The 26909-nt window shown below is 54.2% G+C and overlaps 1 protein-coding gene across 3 annotated transcripts; it reads left to right on the top strand.

Annotated features, from left to right (window-relative positions):
• Positions 1–3076: 3076 nt before the first annotated feature.
• On the top strand, positions 3077–26867 carry SLC11A2 (solute carrier family 11 member 2). 3 transcript variants are annotated; one of them, XM_054183198.1, is made up of 17 exons: positions 3077–3215; positions 9257–9343; positions 10645–10784; positions 11489–11614; positions 11992–12111; positions 13202–13308; positions 13995–14065; positions 14149–14216; positions 14574–14729; positions 15229–15387; positions 15718–15804; positions 16345–16464; positions 16662–16811; positions 17144–17217; positions 17376–17529; positions 19359–19412; positions 25859–26867. In XM_054183198.1, the coding sequence occupies exons 2-17, from the start codon at positions 9307–9309 to the stop codon at positions 25934–25936; spliced, it is 1701 nt and encodes a 566-aa protein (XP_054039173.1). In that variant the 5' UTR covers positions 3077–3215; positions 9257–9306; the 3' UTR covers positions 25937–26867. The 3 variants fall into 3 exon arrangements, with proteins under 3 accessions (XP_054039173.1, XP_054039172.1, XP_054039171.1); XM_054183197.1 differs by having other exon boundaries at positions 3102–3215; positions 10648–10784; XM_054183196.1 differs by lacking the exon at positions 3077–3215 and adding an exon at positions 7690–7801.
• The last annotated feature ends 42 nt before the right edge of the window (positions 26868–26909 follow it).

The following is a 26909-nucleotide window of genomic DNA, read 5'->3' on the forward strand; positions in this document are numbered from 1 at the left end:
TTGGCTTCCTAGCGGCGCCGGGTGCTCACACGTCAGGGTAGTGGGTGATTGAGGCACGGTGAGCTGAGCCCCCTCTGCCTCTTCACCTCCCGCAGCCAGTGGTTGGCACCGGACCCGGAGGTCGAGCCCATTCCCTGGCCCTTCAAGCACCCAAGCCGGGGATCGAGCCCATTCCCCAGCTCTTTGAGCACCGGAGCCGGGGGTCGAGCCCATTCCCCAGCTCTCTGAGCACCAGAGCCGGGGATCGAGGCCGTTCCCCGGCCCTTCAAGGGGTGCCCCTGCCTGTGGCAGGGCTGTAACTCGCCCTTTCTCTGCCACTGCCTTGCCCAAGACATAGTGGGGAGGCCGAATCCCCACTATGGGTCCCCAGCGAGGGAGGGTGTGGCAGCAGAGAGGCCATGGTCCCCCCCAGAGCCCTGCGGTCCCTGCTCTGGGTGGCTCCCCCTGCTCTGACTTGGTTTCCCTGGCTCACGTCCGGCTCCAGACACCGGAGCCGGGCAGGACACCTCTGTCCGTCCCTCCCGCAGACAACCTGCAGCTGAGCGACTGAACCAGTTCTGCAGCTGCTCCCGGAGCAGTTCCGTGTGGGTCATGTTTGCTTTCTCAATTTGAAGTGCCACAAGAAACACCTTCAAAGGCCTTTTAGGAAAAAACTGCTGTTTCTACCCCTGCCTGTGAGCTCTGCCGACTCCTTTCCCCTTTGGGCACCGCTAAAACCAGGCACTATGTTGCCTCTTACAAGTCTCTGGCAGCTCCTCCGTCTTCTGTGAATCCTTGGGGATGCTTTTCCCGGCCGAGCCCCCTCTCCTTCCTCTGGCTGGACCCCAAAACCTCCCCGCTCCCTCTCAGCAGCCCAGGGACACCGGAGTGCGTGGTGCTGGTCACGCACGCCCGCGTCTTTGCCCTCCTGCCTGGTGAGTCTTGAAGGGTTGCACATTCAGCTGTTGCTTATCAGAAAGAGGCACCAGGGGCTCTTTTGTAGAGAAAAAAGAAAAAAAAAAAAACGACAAACCCGGGGTTATCGCTCTGCCTCGGCGGGTTTCGGACCAGCGGGGATCGGTGATAATAGATTGTATTGATCCAAGCCGGGAAGGGATCGTGTCTTATCAGTGCTGCACGTACCAGCGTCTGTAAAATGCCCTGTAAATGCCAGTTTGGGCTCTAATCTGTCAAATAGCTCTAGTGGAGCAGAGTCCAGGCCATCTCATGTGCTAATTACCAGAGGACGTCTGATGCTCGACCAAATGGCCTTTTAATTGAGCCTCCTGGGTTGATAATGTGCCCTGGGCAGCATGTAACTCACCTTTCCCCCCTCAAGCCCAACGCTGCCGCTCGCCATGGGGACAAGGCGTTCATCATCGTTCGGCCGCCCTGAACACATCAAAGCGTTCGGCCGCCCTGTTAACTCCCCCTTAACTCGGCGTTATTTATAGTTCTTTAATAAACGATAAGGCTGAAGCAGATGTGGTTGTTTTCGGGAGACTTTGAGTTGTCTCCTGAGCTTCCCTCGGAGAACTCCGCACCAGCGGATCGGTGTGGGTACTGCGGGCGGAGGAGGGAGGGAGGGGAGGGTGGGGACACCTCTTATATAGAGAGTGGAACGCAGACCGGGCTGTCTGCTCCCAGAAACCGCCAAGAGGGAGAAGCGGCAACACCATGCCCAAGAAATACACCCTCAAGGAGAGCTCGCCCAGCTGCGAATTGGGTGAGTGCCGCAAACGCCGATGCTGGCGAGGTGCGGGGTGGTGTTGCTGATGGGAAGCATCACCCTCATCCCAAAATACCCTGGGATTTGGGGAATAATGTAAATTTTCCAGCTTCGAGCCAAAAGCTGTTGGTAAACCACCTCCCGCGAGGTGGTCTTGCTGATAGGAGGCATCACCCTCATCCCAAAATACCCGGGGATTTGGGGAATAGTGTGAATTTTCCAGCTTCAAGCCAAAAGCTGTTGCTAAAGCACCTCCTGTGAGGTTTCGGCAAGGCCGGGCGGCGTGCCGGCACGGTGAGGGTGCTGTACTTGCATTCCCATGTGGGAGTGATGCTGCGATTTGGTTTTAATTTCCCTCTCCGATGCCCACACTGTCAGGTCAGCCATAAGGTTAAATCCGCGACAGCGGAGTCTCTCATCTCCCGGATTTCTCCTCTTATTTTTCCAGGATTCGGTCATTTCAGCAACATCCCATGGTTTGTTTTTTTTGGGTTTTTTTTTTTTGCGTTTAAATAATAAGGAACACCGGTTGCAAAGCCTCCACGTTTGGGAAAAGCAAGGAGCTGCCCTCCCTGCTGCCAGCCGCTTGGCTCGGCAAAGGGCTCTGATTTTCAACAAGCGGCTTCTCCCGTGCGGATCGGGGTGTCCTGGTCCATCAGCCGGGATCTCCACACACTCTCCCGCCTGTCCACGGTCAGGCCGTGCTTCCAAAGGAGCGCTCTCGGTGATGTCCCATGAAATTAAAAGGTGGGGATGGTGGAGATAGGAACACGGAGAGCTGGTGTGCCGCTGGAAGCGATGCCGTGGTGCTCCTGCCGCACGCTGCTTCCCGGGGGCGTCTCAACAATTAAATCTGTTGCTTTAATTCTCGGGAAGGGGTTGCTTAATCCTAAATTTTCAAGGGAGTGTGCAGAGTGCGAGGAATTCTGTAGAACTGCAGCGTTTCTCTCTGGAAAAAAAGAAAAAAAAAAAGAAGGAAACAAAAGCCAAATCAAGACTCTTCTCCCCCAAAATACAGATTTTTTTTTTTTTTTTTTTTTTTTGGTGAGATGCAGCTGCATTTAGAAATAATTCCCACATAACTGGGTCTGCGGCCGTTTGCCCGCAGCCAAAAATCTGGAAAATTGGGGTTTTGGCATGAAAAGCGCCGCTGAGGTCGGCGAGGTCCCGGCGGGGCGGGCTGGCTCCTGACGGACCCGCGTGTTTTGGGGCGGAATAAGCCGCTGTGAGGTAAATCCTCGGGGCAGGAACAAGGCCCGGCCGGGGCCGGGGGTCGAGGAGGGCACGGCTGCGGCCGGCGCGTCCCCCCCAACCCCGCAGCCTGTCCCGGGGACTGTCGTCGTCCGTCCCCCCCCGCCCCACGCCGGCCCCACGTCTCCCGTGTCGCCGGTCGCTCGGAGCACGTCACGGGGCGGGCTGAGGCGATGGCGGCGGCGGCGGCAGCGCGGGCCTGGGCCGGGGCATGAGGCGGCGGCGGCAGCGGAGGCGGCCGGGGGCGGCCGAGGCGGTGAGCGGCGGGGGGCTTGGGGTGCGGTGAGGGAATGGCGGGGGGACCCCCCCTGGGTGTGCTGCGGGCGGGGGGGGGGAGATCCCCGTCTCAGGTGATCCCTGGGGGGGGTTCCCCCGCCTTGAGTGATCCCTGGGGGGTGCTCTGGGGTGCTGGGGGGTGCTCCCTCATCCCTGGGGGGGGGGGTGTCCCCTAATCCTGCTGGGGGGGTCCCATCCCCCCCCCCGAGGGATCCCTGAGGGATCCCAGGATATTCTGGGGGGGATTCTCCTTCGGTCGGGGGGTCCCTTGCATGTGCTGGGGGGGGGGGCAACCCTCCCTCAAGTGGTCCCTGGGGGATCCCTCCCCATCGCGTCATCCCTGGGGGGGGGTGTCCCCATTGAGTGATCTCTGGGGGTCTCCTACGTGTGCTGGGGGGGATCCCCCCCCATTGAGTGATCCCAGAGGGGTCCCCTGGGTGCTCTGGGAGGGGGGAGGAAATCCCCTCAGTTGATCCCTGGGGGTCCCCTGGGCGTGCAGGGTGGAGGGATCCCCTCAGCTGATCCCTGGGGGTCCCTTGCATGTGCTGGGGGGGTGGGATCCTTCCTTAAGCGATCCCTAGGGATCCTCTGGGTGTGCTGCAGGATCCCCGCATCAGTTTTGCAAGGGGGTGCCATGGAGCCGCTGGTCCCCAGCACCCCGGGCACTGCCCACCCCCCCACCCCCCACCATAGCAGGGACCCCCATGAGCCCAGGCTCGCTGGGTGCTTGGTGACCTTGTGGGGGTCTCCTGGCCCGGGGGGGGCTCCCCGAGGACAGGTTCTCCTCGCCACACTGAAGCCACTGGTGGCCCAGGGTTGGATCCCCCGACTCATCCTCTGCCTCCCCGCCGAGGGCCGGGTCAGACATTAATCCTCCGGCGCGGTACTCTCCCCTCGGGGCTTGGGACAAACTTGTCCCATGTAGCCCCAGCCTTGTCCCTTGTGTGTCCGAGTGTTTATAGATGTTTAGAGATGAACTTCGTACCAGGGCTTGTGACTAGAGAACAGCTCTTAAAGCCTCGGCTGGCTCGGCAGCCGCCCTGGGGAGCTCTGCCTGCCCAGCTGAGGGATCCATGACACGCGTTTCGTGCCCCGTTATTGTGGCAGAGCCACAGCCAAGCGTCCCCGGGGTCCAATCTCCGGCGCCTGTCTCGGGTTATTGCGGTGGGGAAGCCGAGGCCGGCCGGTGGCGATGGCTCCCGGGGCAGTTCTGCCGGTGCCTCATGCCAGGCCGAGCTCAGCGAAGGTCAGCGTGACCCTGGCAGGGATTCACATACCCGGTCTCAGCCTCACCCTCCGAAGGTGCAGTCCCTGACCAAAGTCCTCGCATGACTGCAAGGCAGAGGTTTCCTCCGAGGAGGGATAAATGCTCTTTCCTGCAGTGAGCACAGCTCATTAAACGGGCAGGGGGAACCATCAAACCAGCTCTCGAGCACCGGAGTTTGTTGGGAGAGCGGGACTCTGCGGTCGGTGATGAGATAACAGCTCCGTGTTCGATGTGGGACGAGGCTTGGGGCATCCAGGGCCATACGTGGTGGCCCCACAGCTAATCTCTTTTTTTCCCCACTTGACAGCACTTCTTAACCAAAGTTTCCACAGTTGCCTTAGGTTTTTTGAGGGCGTTTTTAAGCCCCGAGCCTCACGGCTGCTGCTAGAATAGAGCTTTTCAATCAGTTGGATTTATTACATGTTGTGAAAATATTTGAAGTCTCTGGTGTGCGAACGCCCCTCCTTTCCACACTTACCAAAAGCAGATGAGAGCAGCGGGGAGCAGCTGCAGGGGCTGCCTCCTGAATCCAGGAGCCTTTGGATCGAGCAGGCTGGCGAGGAGAGCTGCTCCTTGCTTCCAGGTTCTTGTTTCCCAGGTCTTGTTCTCCTTCCATAGAAATAAATACATCGTGCCGTGTCTTTCTAGAAGGAGAGTGTGCTCGGGTGAGCAGGGCGGGCTCGTCTCCCCATGCCTTGGCTCCTGCATCCAGGCCGTGTCCCAGCTCAGGTGGAGCGAGTGGGCGACGCCGGGTGAACAATTAGCAGGGGACGAGCTCGTCTGACCCATTTAGGAGGCAGCCGGGTGACCTGCCTCGGCGCAGCTGAGTGGGGACTTCAGCGATGGGAGCGAAGCCAATGTCGCAGCCTTTTCTTCACCTGCTTTTGTCATCTCTGGTCATCAGCAGGAGCGTGGGCGAGAGAGCGAGGAGGAATCCTGTGGGGACAAACGCCGCCGCCCAGGACTCTCCGCCAGGTCCGTGCAGAGGAAAAGGTTTTTCCAGGATCGGGACCTGGCGGTGCCGGTGCCGGCAGAGCGGTGTGGGCGTCTGGAAAGCAGGCAAGGGGGTGACCTGGTTGTGCGGGCAAGGAGTTACCCCTGTTGGGAAGATGAGTGATTAACCGGGTTGTCTGCCCCCGTTTTGGTAGGCGTGTTGCGCTCAGGGCCACCCTTGAGTGACTTGTATAACAAGAGCTGGGAGAAACGGGGTCGGGTTTTCGGTGTGACCATGTAAAGGGCTGCCCGGCGCGGCCTGCGTACCAACAAAATGCCACGCTAGCGAGACGTCGTCCCCAAAACCACTCTAAAAGAGTTAACGATGGCGGCATGCCCCACAGGAACCAGAGTTCAAAGCCTGACATCAAATGCAGAAATCTCAATCGCAGGAACCGCTCCCAGCATGAGACAAGACTTGTCTAACAAACCCCCGTGTCTCCACGTTGAGGATCAGTGAGCAGCTGTCGGCTCCTTGGCTTTCCCCTTGTCGGCTTCGCTGCTTTTGTGGCTGTCGAGAAGAAAAGACCCGTTGGACCGAGGCTTGTGGTTTCATCAGTGAAAAGGGAGGGTGTAGATGGGAGAATGATCCGTTGTTCGCTCCGCGGGTATTGAAGGTCTTAGACAACAGTGCTAGTGTCTTCGCTTCTTCGATTTGAGCAACCTCATGATATTCTGCTCTTGGCTTTTTGTCTTATTCCAAGGAATATTTCTCCTGGGAAGGCGGCTGCCTTGCCTGAGTGTGAATATGGGGTATAAAGTCAAATCCAGCAATGGTTACGGTGAGTGTGTTACCTCCAGGAGGCAGCATGTGGCCTGGTGAGCCCATGCCTGGTGTTGAGGAATTGCTTGAAGACCACAGAATCATAGAATGGTTTGGGTTGGAAGGGCTGAGACTCACGCCAAGACTCCTTGTAGGCAGGATAAGCTGACGGATTTGTTTTCTCACCATTCTATTAATATTGTCACATTTCACAGGCATTAAAGTCGGTCATAGGGTCAGAACAGATGGGGAAGTTGAGGCTTTCGTGGCCAGATTTGCTTAGGAATCTGTTGTGTGCTGCGCCCACCGACCCACACGACCTTTCCCCTGCTTTTTTGACCATCTCTTTAGCAACTCACTCGTTCGTTGTTCCCAAAAAGGCCTCGATTTAATGACGCAGCAGGTGAAAGGTTGGCGGAGACTTCGGAATAATGCACATTTCTTCTGTACATCTCTGTACATTGCCAGAGGTGTAAAATCATGGAATGGTCAGAGAAGCAGGAACAGTTTGGGTGGGAAGAGACCTTGAAGATCATCCAGTGCCACCCCCTGCCCTGGGCAGGGACACCTCCCCCAGCCCAGGTTGCTCCAAGCCCCGTCCAACGTGGCCTTGAACCCCTCCAGGGATGGGGCAGCCACAGCTTCTCTGGGCAACCTGGGCCAGGGGCTCACCCCCCTCACAGCCAAGAATTTCTTCCCGAGATCTCATCTAAATCTCCCCTCTTTCAGTTTAAAACCCTTAAAATCCTATGGCTCCCCTCCCTGCTCCAGAGTCCCTCCCCAGCTTTCCTGGAGCCCCTTGAGGGACTGGAAGGGGCTGGAAGGTCTCCGCGGAGCCTTCTCTTCTCCAGGCTGAGCCCCCCCAGCTCTCTCAGCCTGTCCCCACAGCAGAGGGGCTCCAGCCCTCTCTCCAATTCCGAGAAAAGGATGCCGTGCGGGACAGTGTCAAATGCTTTGCACAAGTCCAGGTAGATGATGTCATGATGTCACAGTGGTTACGGGTAGAAGGAGCGATAAATCCCAACCGTTTTTATCCTGCAGTTTCTTTATTCCCTAATTTCACCTGTGTTGAGAGCAGCGGCAGGGTCTCCCTAGAGCTTTCCCTTTAGAAAAGCAGCCAGGCGTGGATTGAGAGTGGGCAAAAAACATCCCTCAGATGCGTTTTCACCATCTCTGTGTTGATATCTCTCCGCTTCCCAGCGATGCCGGAACCCTGCGAAGCCGCGCAGGCAGAATATTCGCACCTGGCTGCAGCCGGTGGCTGCTCTTCTTGGAGCTCGGTGGGAGAAGGCTCTGTGGGCAGTGTTTCCAGCCCGGCACGTGTAGGGAAGTGATCCCTGCACCGGGTTGTGAATGAGCTCGTCACGAGCTGGGCAGCTGCCGGCGGAGATAGGGGAACCGAATTCGCTCCCACCCAAGCTGGGATGAGTTTTGCGAGGAGATATTAAGGTCGGTCTGGCAGCATAACGAATGTTCCCCATGTGATCTTCTTCCTCTTCGCCTTCGTTAACGGAGTGAGTGTTTCGTGGGACTCGCTGCCAGGGTAAGCGCTGTTCCTCCTGAAGGAATTCGATTTCAGGGAAAAGATGGCTTATTGCTAAACTTTAGGGGTTTTTTTTGTAATGAAAGCTCGTAGGCTTAGTGCTTTAAAAAGGAGCCTGTAGAGAAAGAAAATAGCGTATGTGATAAATAAAAGCTTCGTGCCAGCCTTGGGGCTGTCCCCGTCCAAGCGGGAGCTGCTGGAGGGAGCAGTCTGGGGACTGTGGTCGCTGTGGTGGCTGGAGAGGTGGCACATGTCCCCTCCCTGGACCGAGGTGGTGGGAGGTATTGACTCACCGTTTCTCCCCAGGGCATGTAGTGCTTCGGTGGCAGTTAAAACCTGGAAGGGGCAGGGGCTGTTCGGGGCCCTGATGTGTTTAAGATCGCGGTGTCACGGCTCTCCGCGGTGGCATCTGGCGTCTCGCTTCCTTCCAAGTCGTGCTCGAGGAGCAGCAACATAAGTGGGATGGGAAATGTTATGGTTTAGTGAAACCTCATCACCTCGCTCCACTGCTGGAGCCTGCTTTATTCCTCCTGCTGCCCTGGAGTCAACGCGTTAACATTTGAGTATATCGGGATAGAGAAATAGCTATTGTAGCCCTGCCTGCAACAAACGGTATGGCTCCAGCCCTGCCTGAAGTTCCCTCTCTGCATTATTTTAGCGTGCCTGGCTGGGTTACAAACCACCTTTGGAGCTGGTTATGGAACTGAGAAATTCATCTTTGAAAACCTTAAAATCGGTTCAAATCACCGAAAAGGAGTTCTTGGCTAATGTTTTCCATTTATGTCTTCGGTGAACCAATATTGCCTTGTTATAAGGAGATCTCCCGTTAATTTACAATGGGCTTTGAGGGAGATTAAGCGCTTTACATACCAAACGAATATACTGTTGGCACTTTGACTTGTCCTTGAGGGTTTGGGGGGTTTGACCTTGTTAAAGCCCGGAGGACGCCAGCTTCATCCGAAGTCCCGTACCAGATCCCAGTTCCTTCCTGCGTGGGTTAGATTTAAAATTTAAAAATACACTGTGATGAAAGAGTTAACATCGTGCCCTTAAAAGAAACTTCAGATGGCCTGTAAAGGGTGCGGCGTAGATCTAATAACCGTGCCTGGAAGGGGAGGGATGGTGTGTGATTTTTACACATAAAGGAAATTCCACTCTTGTTTCTTTAGCTGGAGTTTCACAACAGCCGCTGTCCTAAGCCTGGCCGCTTGCAAACACTTGTGTCGCCTTGGTTTGCCCGGTCGGTCCACTCATGCCGCCTTCGTGTTGTTGCAACACGGAGTTTCCAAGCAGGTCCCGGACAAAACACTCCTCTCCTGGCCCTGCAAGGTTCTTCGGAGCTGGAAAAGGGCCGGAGAAGTGAGTCTGTCCCTGCCAGGAGCTGTTGGTTCTGTGGGCTCTCTTGCTGGTTTTTATTCTCCTTCCTGACAGGTTTTTTCCCCCTCACCTTTACAGCCAAGGTAGCCGATATAAACCAGTTCCCAGGCCACCAGAAGGGTTCCACCATGGGGAACTCCGACATGGACCAGAAGGCATCCTACGGTAAGGCTCGCTTCGCGGCACGGCAGATTTGCTCTCATACATCCGCCTTCCATTTAATTAATTCCTTTGTCCTGCAAAAACCACCCCAAGGAGTCTATGTGCCTGTTTACCACCCCATACACCTGATTATCACAGCAGACACAAACCCTCGCGCTTCTGACATGACCCCAGGAGGAGATTTGCGGTTCCTGGGGCTCACTCAGCCTTGTTTAACCAGGTGAACAAGCCTGTCTTGTGCAGACCGATCTCTCTGCTGCCCACACACACACACACACACACGCACTCCCACCGCTCTAAATCCCTTATGTAAACGGGGCTGTCCAGGGCAGGCAGCCCTGCCAGGTGTTTGGGAGGCAGGGAAAAAGGAGGAGCAACCAACTTGGCTTTACTTTGATGATGCAATAGGAAACTTGGTAAAAGAGCTGGCCTTGGTTTTCCTCCTCCTCTTACAAAGGCTGGGCGCTCGGCACACATGCGGCCCTTCCGCTCTTAGAGCAAAATGCCACGTAGGGAGAGAAAAAGTGAGTATTGGCTCGGTTCGGGAAAAGGGGCTTTTTGCTGAAGGTGGGCAGGGGAGGAATTGGGTGCTATTATGAGTTTGAACACATAATTTGTGAGAATGTGCATTTGCGTGGCTGGACGAACCCTGCGCACCTTCCTCACAAGTTGAATGGAGAAACTGTCCTGAAAATCCACCCGGGTTGGCTCTCCCGCCTGTCTCTCCTGCTCTAGGAGAAGGGAAAATTGTCAGGCAGGCTCCTGACCGTCACTTGCTTCCAAACAAGTGCTGCCTTGTGCGTTCCCTGCAGCTCGCAGGGAATCGGGGTCCCTCCAGGACTAAACTTCTCGCAGGTGGTCTGTTCAGCCCGGAGAGTTTGGGGTAACGCTCTCCGTAATGGAGCGTAAATAGCCACGGGTTTCTCTTGGATCTGGCGTGTTTGATCCCAGTTAATCATTACAGTAGTACTGCGGGGCTGCTATTACATCGCGCAGTGCCCCATGACAGCATTTTTTAAATTAATCTGAATAAACTGCCAGCTAGCTGGCCTCCTCTCACTGCGTGGGAGAGGGAGAGTTGGGGCAAGGCAGGGTGGTCTCCCAAGGTGGGTTTACAGCAGTACATGTTATTTTCATTCGATTGTCTCTTAGTAGCCTAATTAGCATTAGCTGTGAGGGCAGAACACGCTCATTTTTGCTCTGCCTGTGGGTCTTGCCAGGCCTCTGCCACGTTTTTCTGTGTTTCCGGGGACCCTCGCTCACTCCTCCTTCCTTTCCTGCTTCTCTTTCCCCCCCACCGGCAGAAGATGCCTCTGGGGATCACGGGGAGGTGGTCAGCACCATTTCCAGCAGCATGAACCCGCTGCAGCCGCCGGACGCCTCCTCGGAGGAGCCTTTTACCACCTACTTCGACAGCAAGATCCCGATTCCCGAAGATGAAACGGTGAGTGCGGCTGAGCCCTCCTCCACTCCTTCCGATAGCAAAATCCCATCGGAAAAACCTGCAAGTGCTTGAGTCATTCCCTTGGGTGCCGGTTCCCCTTCTTGCCCAGACTGGGGAAGGGTGGCCGGGTGTCTGGATGGAGGTCTGAAGGAGAAGGGAGTGCGGGATCTCCTGTGCTTGCTGCGGAGTTAATGATTCATCGCTCAGGGTTTGTCTCCTGGGAAGCTCCAGGCATCAGCATCTGCTAAAGAGCAGAGGAATGTCTCGTAGCCCCAGGGGAAGGGACCTTGGTTCTTTGTTCCCTTATCAAGGAAGAGTGCTTCATGGCCTTTGCGACAGCACTGGCCCCTTCCTGGGGGTGTATAGGTGCCCTCTGTGCTTTTGGTTAAGCAACAATTCGGGAGGATTCATCCCCCACCCAGGCTTACACGAGCAGCATGTCCTTGGCTATTCCAGAGTCTGGTCCTAAACTCTTTAGATTAGGAGCAGAAATTGCTGGAGGGTTTAGGATCGGATGAAAGAACAGGCTGATCTGGCCAGTGCTGTGGCAGCGAGGAAATCGAAATCAAATCCCAACTGTCTCTTGCCATTTTTTATGCCTGATAGCCGGGGTGGTTCGTGGGGACGATGTGTCCCCTGCGTTAGGAGAGGGCTCCGCTGCAGGGCTGATGCCTGACGCCTTGATCCTCTCTCCCTTTCCATAGCACTCCTGCTTTAGTTTCCGCAAGCTCTGGGCTTTCACGGGGCCGGGTTTTCTGATGAGCATTGCCTACCTGGATCCGGGCAACATCGAGTCGGATTTACAGTCCGGGGCTGTCGCGGGATTTAAGGTCAGTGCAGAAACCTACAGATTAAACGCTGTAAATTGTGCAAACCGTGGACCCATCCATGGTTTAGGGCAGGAGTACTGGCGGTGCTGCTGTTGCTGCTGAGCTGAAAACACTCCGGGGAAGGAGAAGGGGAGCGTGAGGCTCTCATATGCCCTCTCCAGCAGTGACTCCTGGCTTTGTATGCATTTGGATCCTTCCTGTGCAAGCTCCGGGCACATAAAACAGCCTCCAAATGACAATAATGTGTATTTTAAAAGGCCTGTGATTCCTAAAGGTGCATGCAGGGTGCAGGCGTCCTAGGGGACCTGGGACCTTGTTTGTGGCCGTCGTTTCTTGCTGCCCCAACGCACCCACTGCTGCCTTCGTGTCTCCCTCAGCTGCTGTGGGTCCTGATGCTGGCGACGATCATCGGGCTGCTCCTGCAGCGGCTGGCGGCCAGGCTGGGGGTGGTGACGGGGCTGCACCTCGCCGAAGTCTGCAACCGGCAGTACCAGAAGGTGGGTGGCATCCTGGGTGACATCCCGGTCCTTGGCAGTACGGAGGGGCTCTTGGGATCATCCCACGGGTCTGGGTTCTCTCACCTGGGGCTGGCAGGTCGCAGGGGACTCGTGAAGCGTCACTGCTGCCTGGTGAGTGCCAAATCCTCCTCAGGAGAAAGCGTTCCCATTGGTGAAATACATTTTCATTGTCACATCTTGCTTTACTCTCCCAGCTGGGGGATTAAGTTGATTTCTTGTGGTTTGGCTCACAGTTGGGAGAAAGGCAGATTTAAAGGAATATTTTAATTGTGGCCCTAATGTAGCAGCAACGAAGGGCTCGTTAAGAACCCAGGCCGTTAGAAGAGCAGATGGGGGATGCTTCAGGTCCCATCGGTGTCTTCTCCATCTTGGAAAAGGAAAGCACGAGGCGGGAGGTGGGTGAACGTCCTGGCATTTGCCAGCGAATTGCAGACAGAGTCAGGAATAAAAGCCAGGATTTCAGCTTTTCTGTTTGGACCACTGCCTCCTGAAGCTGAAATACTTTTGCTTAAATAAACTCAAGGAATCATGAGGAGAGAAATGGCGCTTTAAGACCAGACCCTTCCATGGCTGTTACATTTCCTTGCTTAAGAAACCTTCACGGCTTGTGTAAGAAAGGGCCTTGCGTCTCGTTCAGCTGAAGATGAGTGAGGCTGGGCTTTGGGAAAGGGCTGTGGGGAAATCTGGGGAGTTTGACGTTTCTCATCCAACACCTGAGACTTTGTCATGGGTCTGACCATGTCAGATACCTTCTGATGCTCCTTTCCAGCGCCTCGGTACACAGAAACACCTAGTTCTGCTCTGGCAATAAGCGAAACGTATTGAGGCGAGTAATTTAGATTATATAAGTGACCCGGGAACCTCCTCCAGTGATTGCCACAGGTAACCTGCATTCCTGCTCTGGGCCAGCCATGAAGTGACAATTATCAACATGTTTTCCACACCACGGCTGGGGAAAGGAAAACATTCCTAAAGGCTTGATCGCCACAACCCTGCGCTCACCTAGGAATTTAAAGGGAGAAGACATTTTCCCTCTTTTTAATGGTGTCAGATATTTCTTCACCTCTAGGTTCCTCGGATTATCCTGTGGCTGATGGTCGAACTCGCTATCATTGGATCCGATATGCAAGAAGTCATCGGCTCGGCGATTGCCATTAACCTCCTGTCTGTGGGGAAGTAAGTTGGGTTTGTCGTCAGAGGGCAGCAGGAAATGAGTGCTCCCTTCTAGGAGGAAGAAAGTGACACTGTGTGTGCCAAAAAAGACTCATTTATTTCCTATAAATCTTCCGAAATCAGCTCTTTGTCGAGGGTGATTCATCTAAGCTGTGATAGCTCTCGGATGACTCAGCCTTTGGTGCCTGTTTCTTTTTTTTTTTTTTTTTTTTTTTGGCTATAAGGAGAACTGCAGGTTCTGGCTTTTATTTTAGCTGTAACTGATACGCGCCAAAATTGGGCTGCAGCTTTCCTGGCAAATTTTATATTCCTAATAAAGGACTCCTAGAAAGGTGTCCTCTTGGGCCAGGAAGGTTGGAAATGCAAATGTAACAGCAAGCTACAATTTTGTACCAAGGAGCTAGTCAAAGCCCTGCTCGCTCCTGTCATTCTCAGCGTGCACGTGGGATTTGCTCTCCAGATTTGGGGAGAGAGCTCTTATCTGAGCTGTTTGTGCAGAAAACAAACCTACGGTCCCTTGCCCAGTGCAGCCGAATGCCTTGTCGGCCTGCAAACAAACCTTGGGGTTCCAGCCCCAAACAAGGGCCCTAAATAAAAAGAGATTTTTGGACTCTGAAGTGTTGTTGTGGCTGGCGGATGAGGTCGGGGTGGTTTGTGAGCTGATGTCTGCTCCTGCTCATCTCCCGCAGGATCCCGCTGTGGGGCGGCGTGCTCATCACCATCGCCGACACGTTCGTCTTTCTCTTCCTGGACAAATACGGTAATTTCTCCTCCCGAATTCCAGAAACTAAAGCTGAGATTCAGCTTTTCTCAATTTGCTGATGGTTCTTTTTCTTCTCACAGGCTTGCGAAAACTGGAAGCGTTCTTTGGTTTTCTCATTACCATCATGGCACTAACGTTTGGATACGAGGTACCTTCACCTTCTCTCTCGCTGTTTGGTGACACGCTCCCTCTCCCCCATCACTACTCCTGTGCTGACCAGCACCAAAACAGCGGGGCAGACACTTAAAATTAAGGTTTTTTGACGCCGGGTGTGTGTTTCCGATGTGTGGCCACCATCCAGCTCACACCCTGGCTGCACCGGCGCGTACCGTTCGGTGCAGCATCCCTGCTTTTATTAACCAGCCGACAATTGCGCATTCTGGTTTTGCTTTTTACCAAAGCGGCCACATTTTGGCTTTCGAGCATCTTCGAACGAGCAGCCTAAGCGGCTGCGTGACGCGCGTCGCGCTGAAAATACCTATGTTTCTTTTGTCTCTGTGCCCAGTATATCACAGTCAAACCCGACCAGAAGAAGCTGCTGCAGGGGCTGTTCATCCCATACTGCCAGAACTGCGGGACACCGCAGCTGGAGCAAGCCGTGGGAATTGTGGGCGCCGTTATCATGCCGCACAACATGTACCTGCACTCTGCCTTGGTCAAGGTAAGCGGCTGCGCTAATTAGGGGAAGCTGTCCCTGCCCAGGGCAGAGGGGCTGGAACCAGATGATCTTCAGGATCCCTTCGAACTCTAACCATTCCATGATTTATTGGGATGGCGCCCTGGGAGGCCTGAAATACTCGAGAGATCACAGCCTCTGGGAGTCTGCTTTAAGCATTTGCTTTGTTGGGGACATAACAAACCCCCTGAAGGGGGCTGGTCGGATTCCTGGCACAGGGAAAGCCGTGAGAGCTCCAGGGATGCGTGTCCTTTACCTGTGGATCTGGGACCAGAAGTGGTCTCTTGGTTAGCACAGCCACGCTGGCAAAACCAGCCGTTCGCTTCTGCAAATGTTGGGGTTTGCTTTTTCTTCCCTCCAGCATGTTCTCTTCCCGTCCAGTGACCCGTGTCCCACTGTCTAATACAGTATAGTTACAGATAGAAGCAATATAATAGTAAATTCCTGTTTCTCAAGCCTGTTGTTGTCACAATCCCCTTTTCAGTCCCGGCAAGTGAACCGTGCAAACAAGAGGGAAGTACGAGAAGCCAATAAGTATTTCTTCATCGAGTCCTGCATCGCTCTCTTTGTCTCCTTCATCATTAACATCTTCGTTGTGACCGTCTTCGCTGAGGCTTTCTTTGAAAAAACGAATGCGGATGTGGTGAGTTGGGGCTGGGATTTTGCTTTATCGCGGACCAGCTGACGCCGAACCCTGGGGCTGTTGGAGCAGTAACGGGGACTGTGTGGGCAGAGGGGCAGCTCTGGGCCTTATCAGTGCCCCTGGGTCAAGCACAGCCCCTATATTCTGTGCGTAAATCTGGGGGAGAAAGAACGGGAGTGCTGGTTATTTCCATTTAAACCAGCCTGAAGAGGCACCCAGCACCTTGGGACCTCCAGCACCCGCTGCTCCTCGCGTGCAGCCTTTTCTGCTCGTCCTGCCTTCCCTCTCGCCGAGCAAACCCAACCCTCCTGCCCCTTCGTGTTGTTGCAGAACACCGTCTGCGTGAACGCCAGCAGCCCGCACTCCTCGCTCTTCCCCAACAACAACGAGACGCTGGAAGTGGATATCTACAAAGGGGTGAGTGACCCGCGGGGCAGGATGTCCCCATCGATGGCAGCCTGGCGTCCTTGTCTGATGGCGGCTGCTGCTTTTGGGTAAACAGAAGCTGTTTGCTTCTGTTTACAGCTCTTGCTGGAAGCTGAAGGCCGGGACCTGTGATGGGATGGCCAAAAACAGAGCCGGAGGAAATCCCTGGGGATCCTTGAGCCCAGCCCTTTGACCAAGCAAAATTATCTGTCCCTTCCGAATCGTGCTGCACCCAGCCTGGCCCCAGAGACTCCCCGCTGTCTGCTCCCCTCTTTTATTAGCTTGGCCACGACGAAGCTTTTCCTTGCATGCATCCTCAATCTGCTTTGTTAAAACTGCAGCCCGTGAGGTATTGCCTTATCTGCTGCCGGCATGGGGAATGCTTTTCCCGCTCCTACAGATGTATTGTTGTTTCTCTTTCAACTCAACGCCCGTGATTAATGTGGTCACAAGGGAATTCGCCTACTTTTTCTTGTTCCTGCTCTCAGATGTGAGACTGAACTGACGTGAGACTGCAAATCTCTGTTCCAGGGCGTCGTTCTGGGCTGTTACTTCGGCCCTGCTGCTCTCTATATCTGGGCGATCGGGATCCTCGCTGCCGGCCAGAGCTCAACGATGACAGGGACATACTCCGGGCAGTTCGTCATGGAGGTAATTAGCACTCTTAGTGTCTGCGTGCATCCTCGTTCTCTCTATTCCTGAGCCTTTAAAGCTAATATAGATGGACGTACTCTTGGTGGAAGCTCCATAAATCTCCTTTCAAATAAATTAGCTTTTAATCCTGCCCCCTCTTCCTTGACGTCTCCGTACCATTTTCACGCAGCAGCTGCTCTGTGTTTTTCCTGCAGGGCTTCCTGAACCTGCGGTGGTCACGATTTGCCCGGGTGCTGCTGACTCGCTCTATCGCCATCACCCCCACCCTCTTGGTTGCCATCTTTCAGGACGTCGAACACCTGACGGGAATGAACGACTTCTTAAATGTTCTTATGAGCCTCCAGGTGAGCAGCAGTGCCCGACTCGGGGGGTCAGTTCTTGGAGAAAAACATCTAGCACTGAATATTTCAGTTTCGGGTGCCTGAGGGCTCGCAGGAGCAGCTGAGCAGAGCGAATTACTGTCAGGAGATGTTGATCTACTGGGGGGAGGTGGAGAGGATCAGCCAAGGTCTGAAATTGCTTCTTTCTTCCAGCCAGGGGAAGTCCCTTTGACTCACTTTACAATAGCTTTGGGGAAATGCTGTCGGATATGAGCAAGCTTTGGATGTTTGTCCATGCTGAGATAATCAGAACAATTTCCACTCTTTATTCTTCTGTATTTTCTTGCTTCTTCCAGCTTCCGTTCGCTTTGATCCCTGTCCTGACGTTCACCAGCCTGCCCAGCGTGATGAATGATTTTGCCAACGGATTGTAAGTGCGAAGGGAATCGCCTCCGAGCAGGAGACGGCGTGTTGCTCACCTCAGGCGCACGTTTCATTCCTCCCCTCCCCTCCTGGCCTAGAGCATCTCCTCCAAACGCGGGAATGGCCCCTCCGCCTCACCCCGTTGTGCTCTGGTTTTGCTCGCAGGTTCTGGAGGATCGCTGGTGGCGTCCTCATCCTCCTGATCTGCAGCATTAACATGTACTTCGTGGTGGCCTACGTCATGTCCCTGAACCACTTGGCTTTGTACATCGGGGCTGGCATTCTCAGTGTGATCTACCTGTCCTTTGTGGTGTATTTGGTAAGTCTCGTTGAAGCCGAGAATCCTTGTAGGCAGAATAAGCCGATGGATTTGTTTTCTCACCATTGTCACACTACAGGCATTAAAGTCGGTCACAGGCTCAGAACAGATGGGGAAGTTGAGGCTTTCGTGGCCAGATTTGCTTAGGAATCTGTTGTGTGCTGCACCCACTGACCCACACGGCCTTTCCCCTGCTTTTTTGACCCTCTCTTTAGCAACTCACTCGTTCGTTGTTCCCAAAAAGGCCTCGATTTAATGACGCAGCAGGTGAAAGGTTGGCGGAGACTTCGGAATAATGCACATTTCTTCTGTACATCTCTGTACATTGCCAGAGGTGTAAAATCATGGAATGGTCAGAGAAGCAGGAACAGTTTGGGTGGGAAGAGACCTTGAAGATCATCCAGTGCCACCCCCTGCCCTGGGCAGGGCCACCTTCCCCAGCCCAGGTTGCTCCAAGCCGCGTCCAACCTGGCCTTGAACCCCTCCAGGGATGGGGCAGCCACAGCTTCTCTGGGCAACCTGGGCCAGGGGCTCACCCCCCTCACAGCCAAGAATTTCTTCCCGATATCCCATCTAAATCTCCCCTCTTCCAGTGTAAAACCCTTCCCCCTCGTCCCATGGCTCCCCTCCCTGCTCCAGAGTCCCTCCCCAGCTTTCCTGGAGCTCCTTTAGGGACTGGAAGGGGCTGGAAGGTCTCCGCGGAGCCTTCTCTTCTCCAGGCTGAACCCCCCCAGCTCTCTCAGCCTGTTCCCACAGCAGAGGGGCTCCGGCCCTCCCAGCATCTCCGGGGCCTCCTCCGGCCCCGCTCCAACAGCTCCGTGTCCTTCTGCTGTTGGGGCCCCAGCGCTGGAGGCAGCACTGCAGGGCGGGTGTCTCCCCCGAGCGCAGCAGAGGGGCAGAATCCCCCCCTCGCCCCCCTGCCCACGCTGCTGGGGATGCAGCCCAGGCTGCGGGGGGGTTTCTGGGCTACCAGCGCACATGGCTGGCCTATATTCAGTTTTTCACACCCCAAGTCCTTCAGCCTAGGGCTGGAGATCCCACTGTCCATGTCCCCAGCAAAGATGTTCAATGGTACCCGTCCCAGTACAGACCCTGAGGGACCCCACTCGTCACTGGTCTCCACCCCGACATCGAGCCGTTGGCTGCAGCTCTTTGAGTGCCACCCTCTGGCCAATTCCTTATCCACCGACTGCTCCACCTGTTGGCTCCGTCAGTGCTGCCCGTCAGTGCTTGTTTATAGAATCACAGAATTATAGAATCATGGAATCGTTGAGGTTGGAAGGGACCGTTCAGATCATGGAGTCCAACCATCAACCCAATGCTGCCCAAACCACCCACGTCCCTCAGCACCACGTCTGCCCGGCTTTTAAACACCCCCAGGGATGGGGATTCCACCACTCCCTTGGGCAGCCTGTTCCAATGTTTGATAACCCTTTCGGTGAAGAAATTTTTCCTAATATCCATCCTAAACCTCCCCTGGCACAACTTGAGGCCGTTCCCTCTCATTCCTTGGGAGAAGAGACCGACTCCCCCTGGCTACCCCCTCCTTTCAGGGAGTTGTGGGGAGCGAGAAGGTCTCCCCTCAGCCTCCTTTTCTCCAGGCTGAGCCCCCCCAGCTCCCTCAGCCGCTCCTCACAAGTTCTCCGGCCCCTTCTCCTTGTCCTCCAGACCCCTCCCCAGCTCCGTTATTCTCTGGACTCGCTCTGGGATCTTAACCTCTAACTCCTATGACTCGGAATGACCATTTATTTCCCGTCGAGCCACGTCGAGTCTGGGTCTCTGTAATATTCCCCCGTGTTTCTGATCACCGGCACCTTCTTTAATTGCAGACCTGGCTGTGCCTGATTGCTCTGGGAGTCTCCTTCCTGGCCTGTGGGAAAACGGTAAGCGTCACCAGGACACTGCTGATGGAAGAGTCACCTCCCTCCGCTAAATAGAGGTGTCGGTACACAGCGAGTAGCCATCAGAGCCAGTGCGTTTCTATGGTTTACTGTGTGAACATAACACAAACGTATGCGCGGTCTGCGCAGGCGACGCGCGCGTTCAAAGGCAACCAATCAGATGTACATGTTGGCAAATGCGTTGCTGCTGAAAATCCTCAGAAACTGGACGTTTTCTTTGCTGAACGCCTCTAATCACGCCCCTAAGGAGGAGCGTCCCGTCAGTTGTGCGAATATGGCAGCGGCCGCCTGGTTTCCAGACACCAAACGCAGGTGGCGGCGCGGAGGGAAGCGCGTCGTGCTGCAAACGGGCTCCTCTTCCCCGCCAACCTCTGCCGCCAGCCTCTCATTTTTGCATTAAAACCGGCAGCCTCTCGTCCCTTGGCATTGTAATCCCCGTAGCAGAAACACTGAAGCTCCAGGTAACTGCTTCTGCACGCAACTGGAGAAGGGAGGAAAAAACAAAAAGCAAAAACCGATAAGCTGGGAAATTCAAAACGCACCTTTTTGGGCCATGTTTGAAGGACGCGGCTGCCGCTGATGACACTAAGCGAAGTGTGTGACGCAGTGACACTACGTCCGGAGTCTACCTCTGTGGTCAGATCGTGGCTGCTGTTCCCGAGCTGACTGCGTTTGATTTATTTTAATTTTAATTTTTTTTTTTTTTTTTTTTTTTCACTTGAAAACACTTCTAATTCAGTGCGGGGCTGACCGCCATGGCGCAGCCTCCACGAGGGCGGAATGACGTCAGGAAATCTCAGTCTCATCAGTTGTCATTATTTTATTTTTAATTGCCTGGCATGTGATTTTGGTGGTCAGCAAAGGAAACGAGTTTGTGGTTATTTATGGGTTTGTTCCCTATGGATGCGATTGATGGAAAACGCTCTTTGTAGTTCTCAAAAATCCCTGGTTTATGGCTCAAAATGTCACATTCTGGGGGGGGGAGGTCAGTGCTGTAACACAAGTGCAGGTTTTTATTTGCTGCTCCTGGCTTGGCCCTGCTGTAAATTCACTACGAAGCCTTTCTCGTTGCCCTTCTCGTTAGCATTTAATGAGTTTCAGGTACCTTTTCGGGAGATGCCTTCACCTGGAAGGCGACCGAAACCCCGCGTAAGCGAGTGATAGAGAGAATGGTACGTTTTGCTTCTGCCGTTAGCAAAGGTCGCCCGTCGTTTCTCCCGGCCTCGGGGGAATTTTGCGGTTACATCCCGCGCGGCGGGGGGGAGGTTTTAGGTGTCTTGGCCACGAAAATCGGGTGTAAACCCCGGGGTTTATTTTTTCGCGAGGTTTCTCTTCTCTGACATCGGGATGCCGCGACTGGCCCGGCGCGGTCGAGGCACAGGCATTCTCGGGGAAATTCCTCCCCTTCCCCGGTGTTCCTCGCGTCCCCTCTCGTCCCAGGCAGGGAATAAACCCCGCGGAGTTCGGAGCCTCGGAGAGAGACGAGGTTTGGGGTTTGGGTTTGACTCGGTGATCTCTTTTCTGGCACGAACAAGCCCCAGGCTCTGCCGCTTGCTCGTCTGATGGCCAACGGCACACTCGGGGGCAGCAGGCCGTCATCAGCCGTCGCCACCTGAGTTTTGGGGGAAAACAAAAGCTTTTTGACGTTGTCTTCATTGAACAAGTGTGCAAAAAAGACTAAAACTTGTACACAGTATCAAACGAGGAGACTTACTTTGCCTGCCCAAATAGATATATACTTTGAAGACAAAATTATCCTCGTGGAAGATTAATGGCTTTTAAATATTATAGACTTCATGATGTGTCTTGACCCCAGTGCCAGTGACGCCTTTCGTAGACGCAGGTGACAAAACGCAGCGTGAAAACTCCATTTGAATTCCAGGCAAATTAACGTTTACGCTGTTCCTGCCTTTTAGGAAACCCGCTGGACTTCGCTTGCTCCTCCTTAAATTGAGCGAGCGTTAAAACCGCCATGTGTTTCTAGGTTTGCAATTTTAACTAATTCAAAAATCCCGGCGGGATTTAACCCCCGCGTTGGCAACGCTTGGAGGTTTTATACCTATCTCCGTGAAAAAAAGCTGGCATGTACATTGTAAGTGGGAACTGGGGGGGGGGAGTTGTCGGACCGGAGCCTTCCTCGGCCGCCGGGCTCCGCAATCCCGCTGTCTCCGTCCCCCCGATTCTCCTGTTTGGGGGATTTTTGGTTTGTAGCTGTCAGAGGAGATGCTCCTGAAATAATTCATGCCTCTCCGGCGGAGCCTCTGCACCGAGTTATTCTTGGCTTCCTTGGGAAACTGATTTTATTTTATTCCCCCCCCCCCCCCCCCCCCGCCCCCGTATCTGCCTTTGAGCCAGTTTGTACAAACATCCTTTTCCATTAAAAGACAGATACTTTTTCAACTTGGCTTCCTGGGTCTTTTTTTTTTTTTTTTTTTTTTTTTTTTGGAGGTGGGGGGTGAGCTGGGGGGGGTGGCTCTGAATCGCCGGCGATACCTGGCTGTAAAGGAGTCCCCCCCCTCCCCGCGACGGCTCCGATGCCCCGGGACGGCACTGGCGGGACGAGCTCCATCCGGCACCATCCCGCTCCCCGTGGCATCCGGACCCTCCCGGCGTCCCCGAACCCACGCAGCGGCTCCGCTGCCACCGTGTCCCCTCCGAGAGAGCCAAGGATCAGGTCACCGTCAGCCGGGCTGTGCTGTTCCCGCCGGGATTTCTTTGCTGGCGTCCAGGACACGGAGCACGCATCCTGCCCTGCTCTTCCTTTCCCGGCTTTTCCACCCCGGGCGGCGCGTTGCTCCTCGGTCAAACTATCGGCTACACCCAAAAAACCTCCTATTTTACTGGTTTTTATCCCCCCCCCACCCGCCCCCCGGAGCGTTTCCTTTAGCTAAGCCCGAGCGTAGGCGCAGACCTAGTTAAAACAGGGATAAGTTTCAGTAACCTGGTGGGTTCGTAACGCAGGAGGTCAGAGGGACGAGCTAATTATCACTCGTTGCTTAAAAATCGTTGGGGAAAGTGCTGATGGTGCCCCCATCCCACCTCGGACACCGGCTCCGGAGGCTGGAAATCGATGTTATTCCAAGACCCAGGATTTCACCTTCCCACCTCGGTGAACATCCCGCTGCTGCGGGACGGAGCTGGGCGCCGCGTGTCTCTCTCTCTCTCTCTCTCTTAGTCTCTCTCTCTCTCTCGGGGTATTTTATTCTTATTTTATTAATCGGTAAACCTGCCGCGGCGCTCGGGGAGAACGGGAGCCCTTTAGGGTTTGTTTCTATCCGGTACGGATCGCTCTTGGTAAGTCTTGCTCCGTTAAACCCTTGCACTGGCCGAGGGACGTTCCCTGCTCACCTTCCCCTCTGGGAGGAGACGGACACCCCCCTCCACCTCCAATGTATTCTCTTAATTAGCCAACCTGTGTAATCCGTGCTAATTAAGGCTCGTCTACACCCAAAACTTAATTCAAATCGAGAAGGAAATGAATTTAAACTGACGGAGGGGATGCTCTACGGCTGGGCTGGAGCATCACCGCGGGCAGAGCCCTCGCAGTGGCTGGATTTGCTAATAATAAACAGAAGCGATATTTGGGCTGCACCAAGTTCCCTCTGCTTAATAAGCCCTAATTAACGAAGGCATGGCACGAGCCGATGCTGTAAGCGATGGTCAGCTTTCCCTTCACTATCAGCCTCGGCGGTTCCCGCCATGTGCCCTGCAGATTAATTAAGTGCTCGCAATTACCCGGCACCGGTGACCCCCTCCCCAGATTTCAGGAGGGCTCGAGTATTGATTTATTTCACTCTCACGTGGAAAAGTTGCTCTAATGCTGCTTTGCTTCGACGAGCCGGGAGCGGAAACCCGAGAAACCCCAAAGCTTTGGATTCTGTGGGTGGAAAAGCGCCGGTGAGGGGTCGGGGGAGCTCGATTTGGCCTTCATTAAACCCTGCGCAAACCAGGCTTCGTTAAGCCCTGCCTGACTCAGCCTTCGTTAAACCCTGCACGAATCAAGCTTCATTAAACCCTGCCTGGCTCAGGCTTCGTTAAACCCTGCCCGACTCAGGCTTCATTAAAATGGGCTCAATTCGGGCGTTATTAAAACCCGCCCAACTTGGGCTTCATTAAACTGCGCTTAACTCGGGCTTCGTTAAACCCTGCCCGACTTGGGCTTCGTTAAACTGGGCTCAGTTGGGACTTTGTTGTATCCTGCTTGACTCGGGATTCATTAAACCTTGCCCAAATCAGGCTTCGTTAAACCCTGCTCGACTTGGACTTCATTAAATTGGGCTCAATTTGGGCTTCGTTAAACTGGGCTCAATCTGGGCTTTGTTAAACCCTGCTCGAGTGGAGCTTCGTCAAACTGGGCTCAACTTGGGCTTCATTAAACCCTGCCTGATTCGGGCTTCGTTAACCCCTGCTCGGCTGGAGCTTCATTAAACTGAGCTCAATTTAAATGTCATTAAACTGGGCTCAATTTGGACTTCGTCAAACTGGGCTTAATTTGGGCTTCGTTAAACCCTGATGGACTTGGGCTTCATTAAACTGGGCTCAATTTGGCCTTTGTTAAACCCTGCGTGACTGGGGCTTCATTAAACTGGGCTCAATTTGAACTTCATTAAACTGGCTCAATTTGGGCTTCATTAAACCCTGCTCGAGTTGGGCTTCATTAAATTGGGCTCAATTTGGGCTTCATTAACCCCTGCCTGACTGGGGCTTCATTAAACTGGCTTCAATTTGAACTTCATTAAACTGGGCTCAACTTGGGCTTCATTAAACCCTGCCTGCTTTGGGCTTCGTTAAACCCTGTCCGACTGGGGCTTCATTAAGCTGGGGTCAACCTGGGCTTCATTAAACTGGGGTCCATTTGAAATTTGTTAAACGGGGCTCAATCTGGGCTTCGTTAAACCCTGCTCGAGTTGGACTTCATTAAACTGGGCTCAACTTGGGCTTCGTTAAGCCCTGCCCAACTGGGGCTTCATTAAACTGGGCTTAACTTGGGCTTTGTTAAGCCCTACTCGAGTTGGACTTCATTAAATTGGGCTCAATTTGGGCTTCGTTAAACCCTGCTCGAGTTGGACTTCATTAAACTGGGCTCAATTTGAACTTTGTTAAATGGGGCTCAGTTTGGGCTTCGTTAAACCCTGCTCGAGTTGGACTTCGTCAAACTGGGCTCAGTTTGGACTTCATTAAACTGGGCTCAACTTGGGCTTTGTTAAACCCTGCCTGATTCGGGCTTCGTTAACCCCTGCTCGGCTGGAGCTTCATTAAACTGAGCTCAATTTGAATGTCATTAAACTGGGCTCAATTTGGACTTCGTCAAACTGGGCTTAATTTGGGCTTCGTTAAACCCTGATGGACTTGGGCTTCATTAGACTGGGCTCAACTTGGGCTTCGTCAAACTGGACTCAACTTGGGCTTCGTTAACCCCTGCTCGAGTTGGGCTTCATTAAATTTGGCTCAATTTGGGCTTCGTTAAGCCCTGCCCGACTGGGGCTTCATTAAGCTGGGCTCAACCTGGGCTTCATTAAACTGGGCTCAATTTGGACTTCGTCAAACTGGGCTCAATCTGGGCTTCGTTAAGCCCTGCTTGAGTTGGACTTCGTCAAACTGGGCTCAACTTGGGCTTCACTAAGCCCTGCGTGACTGGGGCTTCATTAAACTGGGCTCAATTTGGGCTTCGTCAAACTGGGCTTAACTTGGGCTTTGTTAAGCCCTGCTCGAGTTGGACTTCATTAAACTGGGCTCGATTTGGGCTTCGTTAACCCCTGCCTGACTGGGACTTCGTTAAACTGGGTTCAACCTGGGTTTCATTAAACTGGGCTCAATTTGAACTTTGTTAAACTGGGCTCAATCTGGGCTTCATTAAACCCTGCTCGAGTTGGACTTCATTAAACTGGGCTCGACTTGGACTTCATTAAAACCTGCCTGCTTCGGTCTTCGTTAAACCCTGCTCAACTGGGGCTTCATTGAACTGGGCTCAACTTGGGCTTCGTTAAGCCCTGCCCGACTGGGGCTTCATTAAACTGGGCTCAATTTGGACTTCGTCAAACTGGGCTTAACTTGGGCTTCGTTAAGCCCTGCTCGAGTGGAGCTTCGTCAAACCGGGCTCAACTTGGACTTCGTTAAACCCTGCCCACTTTGGGCTTCGTTAAACCCTGCTTGAGTTGGGCTTCATTAAGTCGGGCTCAATTTGGGCTTCGTTAAGCCCTGCCTGACTGGGGCTTCATTAAACTGGGCTCAATTTGGACTTCGTCAAACTGGGCTTAACTTGGGCTTCGTTAAGCCCTGCTTGAGTTGGACTTCATTAAACTGGGCTCAACTTGGGCTTCGTTAAACCCTGCCCAATTTGGGCTTCGTTAAGCCCTGCCTGACTGCGGCTGCTCCCGGGTCTAACCCTTCTCCTTCTCCTTCTCCTTCTCCTTCTCCTTCTCTTCCAGCTCCGCCTGGGATTCGCCGCTCACCCGGAGCTTTTCCTCCTCAACAACATCGATGCCGACGCGCTGGTCGCCCGATGATCCCGCCGTGTTCGCCAGGACGGTGACGGATATACCGGGGCTGCCCCGCCACGCTCCCAACTTTGTGCCGCAGAAACAGCACACACACACACCCCCCCGCAGCTCCCCACGGCCGGGAATCGCCAGCGGGAGCCCGGGATTTGCCGCGGGAAGGACGATGGGATCCGAGCGTCCCGACGGCGAGAAGAGCGGCGTCAGCCGCAGGGGAAGATCCTGAGTCCGGGATCTTTGCTGTGGGGTACCGCAAAGATTCCCCGCACACCCCCCCGGCTTTTTTTTCTTGTTTTTCCCCAAAATAGTTGATCCCATTTGGGAAGGGACTCGTCGATGTTTTAATCGATCCGACCCGGGAAAGGATTCGGCGATGTTTTTCCTGATATTGATTCCCGTTTCTCCTGCCTGCCCGGTAGAGCTGCCGGGATGCCGAGCCCTTTTTATTCTGATTTTTGGGGGGGGGGGGGGGGGGTGTCTCAATTTGAGGGAAAATTCCCACCTCGGAAAACTGAGGGGGGACAGAGTTTCATTATCAGCGATTTTTATAGAGGCGGGGTCGTGCTCGAATTCCGCGGAATGAGAGAAACCGCGGTGAGAAACGGGGGGTTCGCGACGCGCGGGGCCATTCCCCAGCCCAAACCTACACCCACCACCAAATTACAGCTTTTTTGCCCTAAAAAACCTGCCGCCCGCACCCCACCTTATTTCAGGGCCGATTTCTACCCCTGCGCAGGCGGCAGCGGCGGCAGCGAAGCTGCTAATTTTTAGAATTTCATGAAAAAAGCTGATTTTTTTTTTTTTCCTCTCAGGTTGCGGCCTGCCCCCCGGCCTTTCGCCTCGGCCAGGCCGCGCGGCCTTCGCACACGTGCAACGGAGCCGGTTTTTTTCCGGCATTTCGTGACATTTTGGGCGCTGCCGGGACACCCACCCCCCCCGACCCCCCCTCCTCACCCCCACCCCTGGAGCCCAAACCCCCGCC

Source organism: Rissa tridactyla, chromosome 24, assembly GCF_028500815.1.
Source record: "Rissa tridactyla isolate bRisTri1 chromosome 24, bRisTri1.patW.cur.20221130, whole genome shotgun sequence".
NCBI lineage: Eukaryota > Metazoa > Chordata > Aves > Charadriiformes > Laridae > Rissa > Rissa tridactyla.

Coding starts and splice junctions, on each gene's coding strand:
- SLC11A2 (XM_054183198.1), top strand. CDS start 9,307: ATGGGGAACTCCGACATGGACCAGAAGGCATCCTACG. Junction 11,615..11,991: donor GGGCTGTCGCGGGATTTAAG/GTCAGTGCAGAA, acceptor TGTCTCCCTCAG/CTGCTGTGGGTCCTGATGCT. Junction 13,309..13,994: donor AACCTCCTGTCTGTGGGGAA/GTAAGTTGGGTT, acceptor CATCTCCCGCAG/GATCCCGCTGTGGGGCGGCG.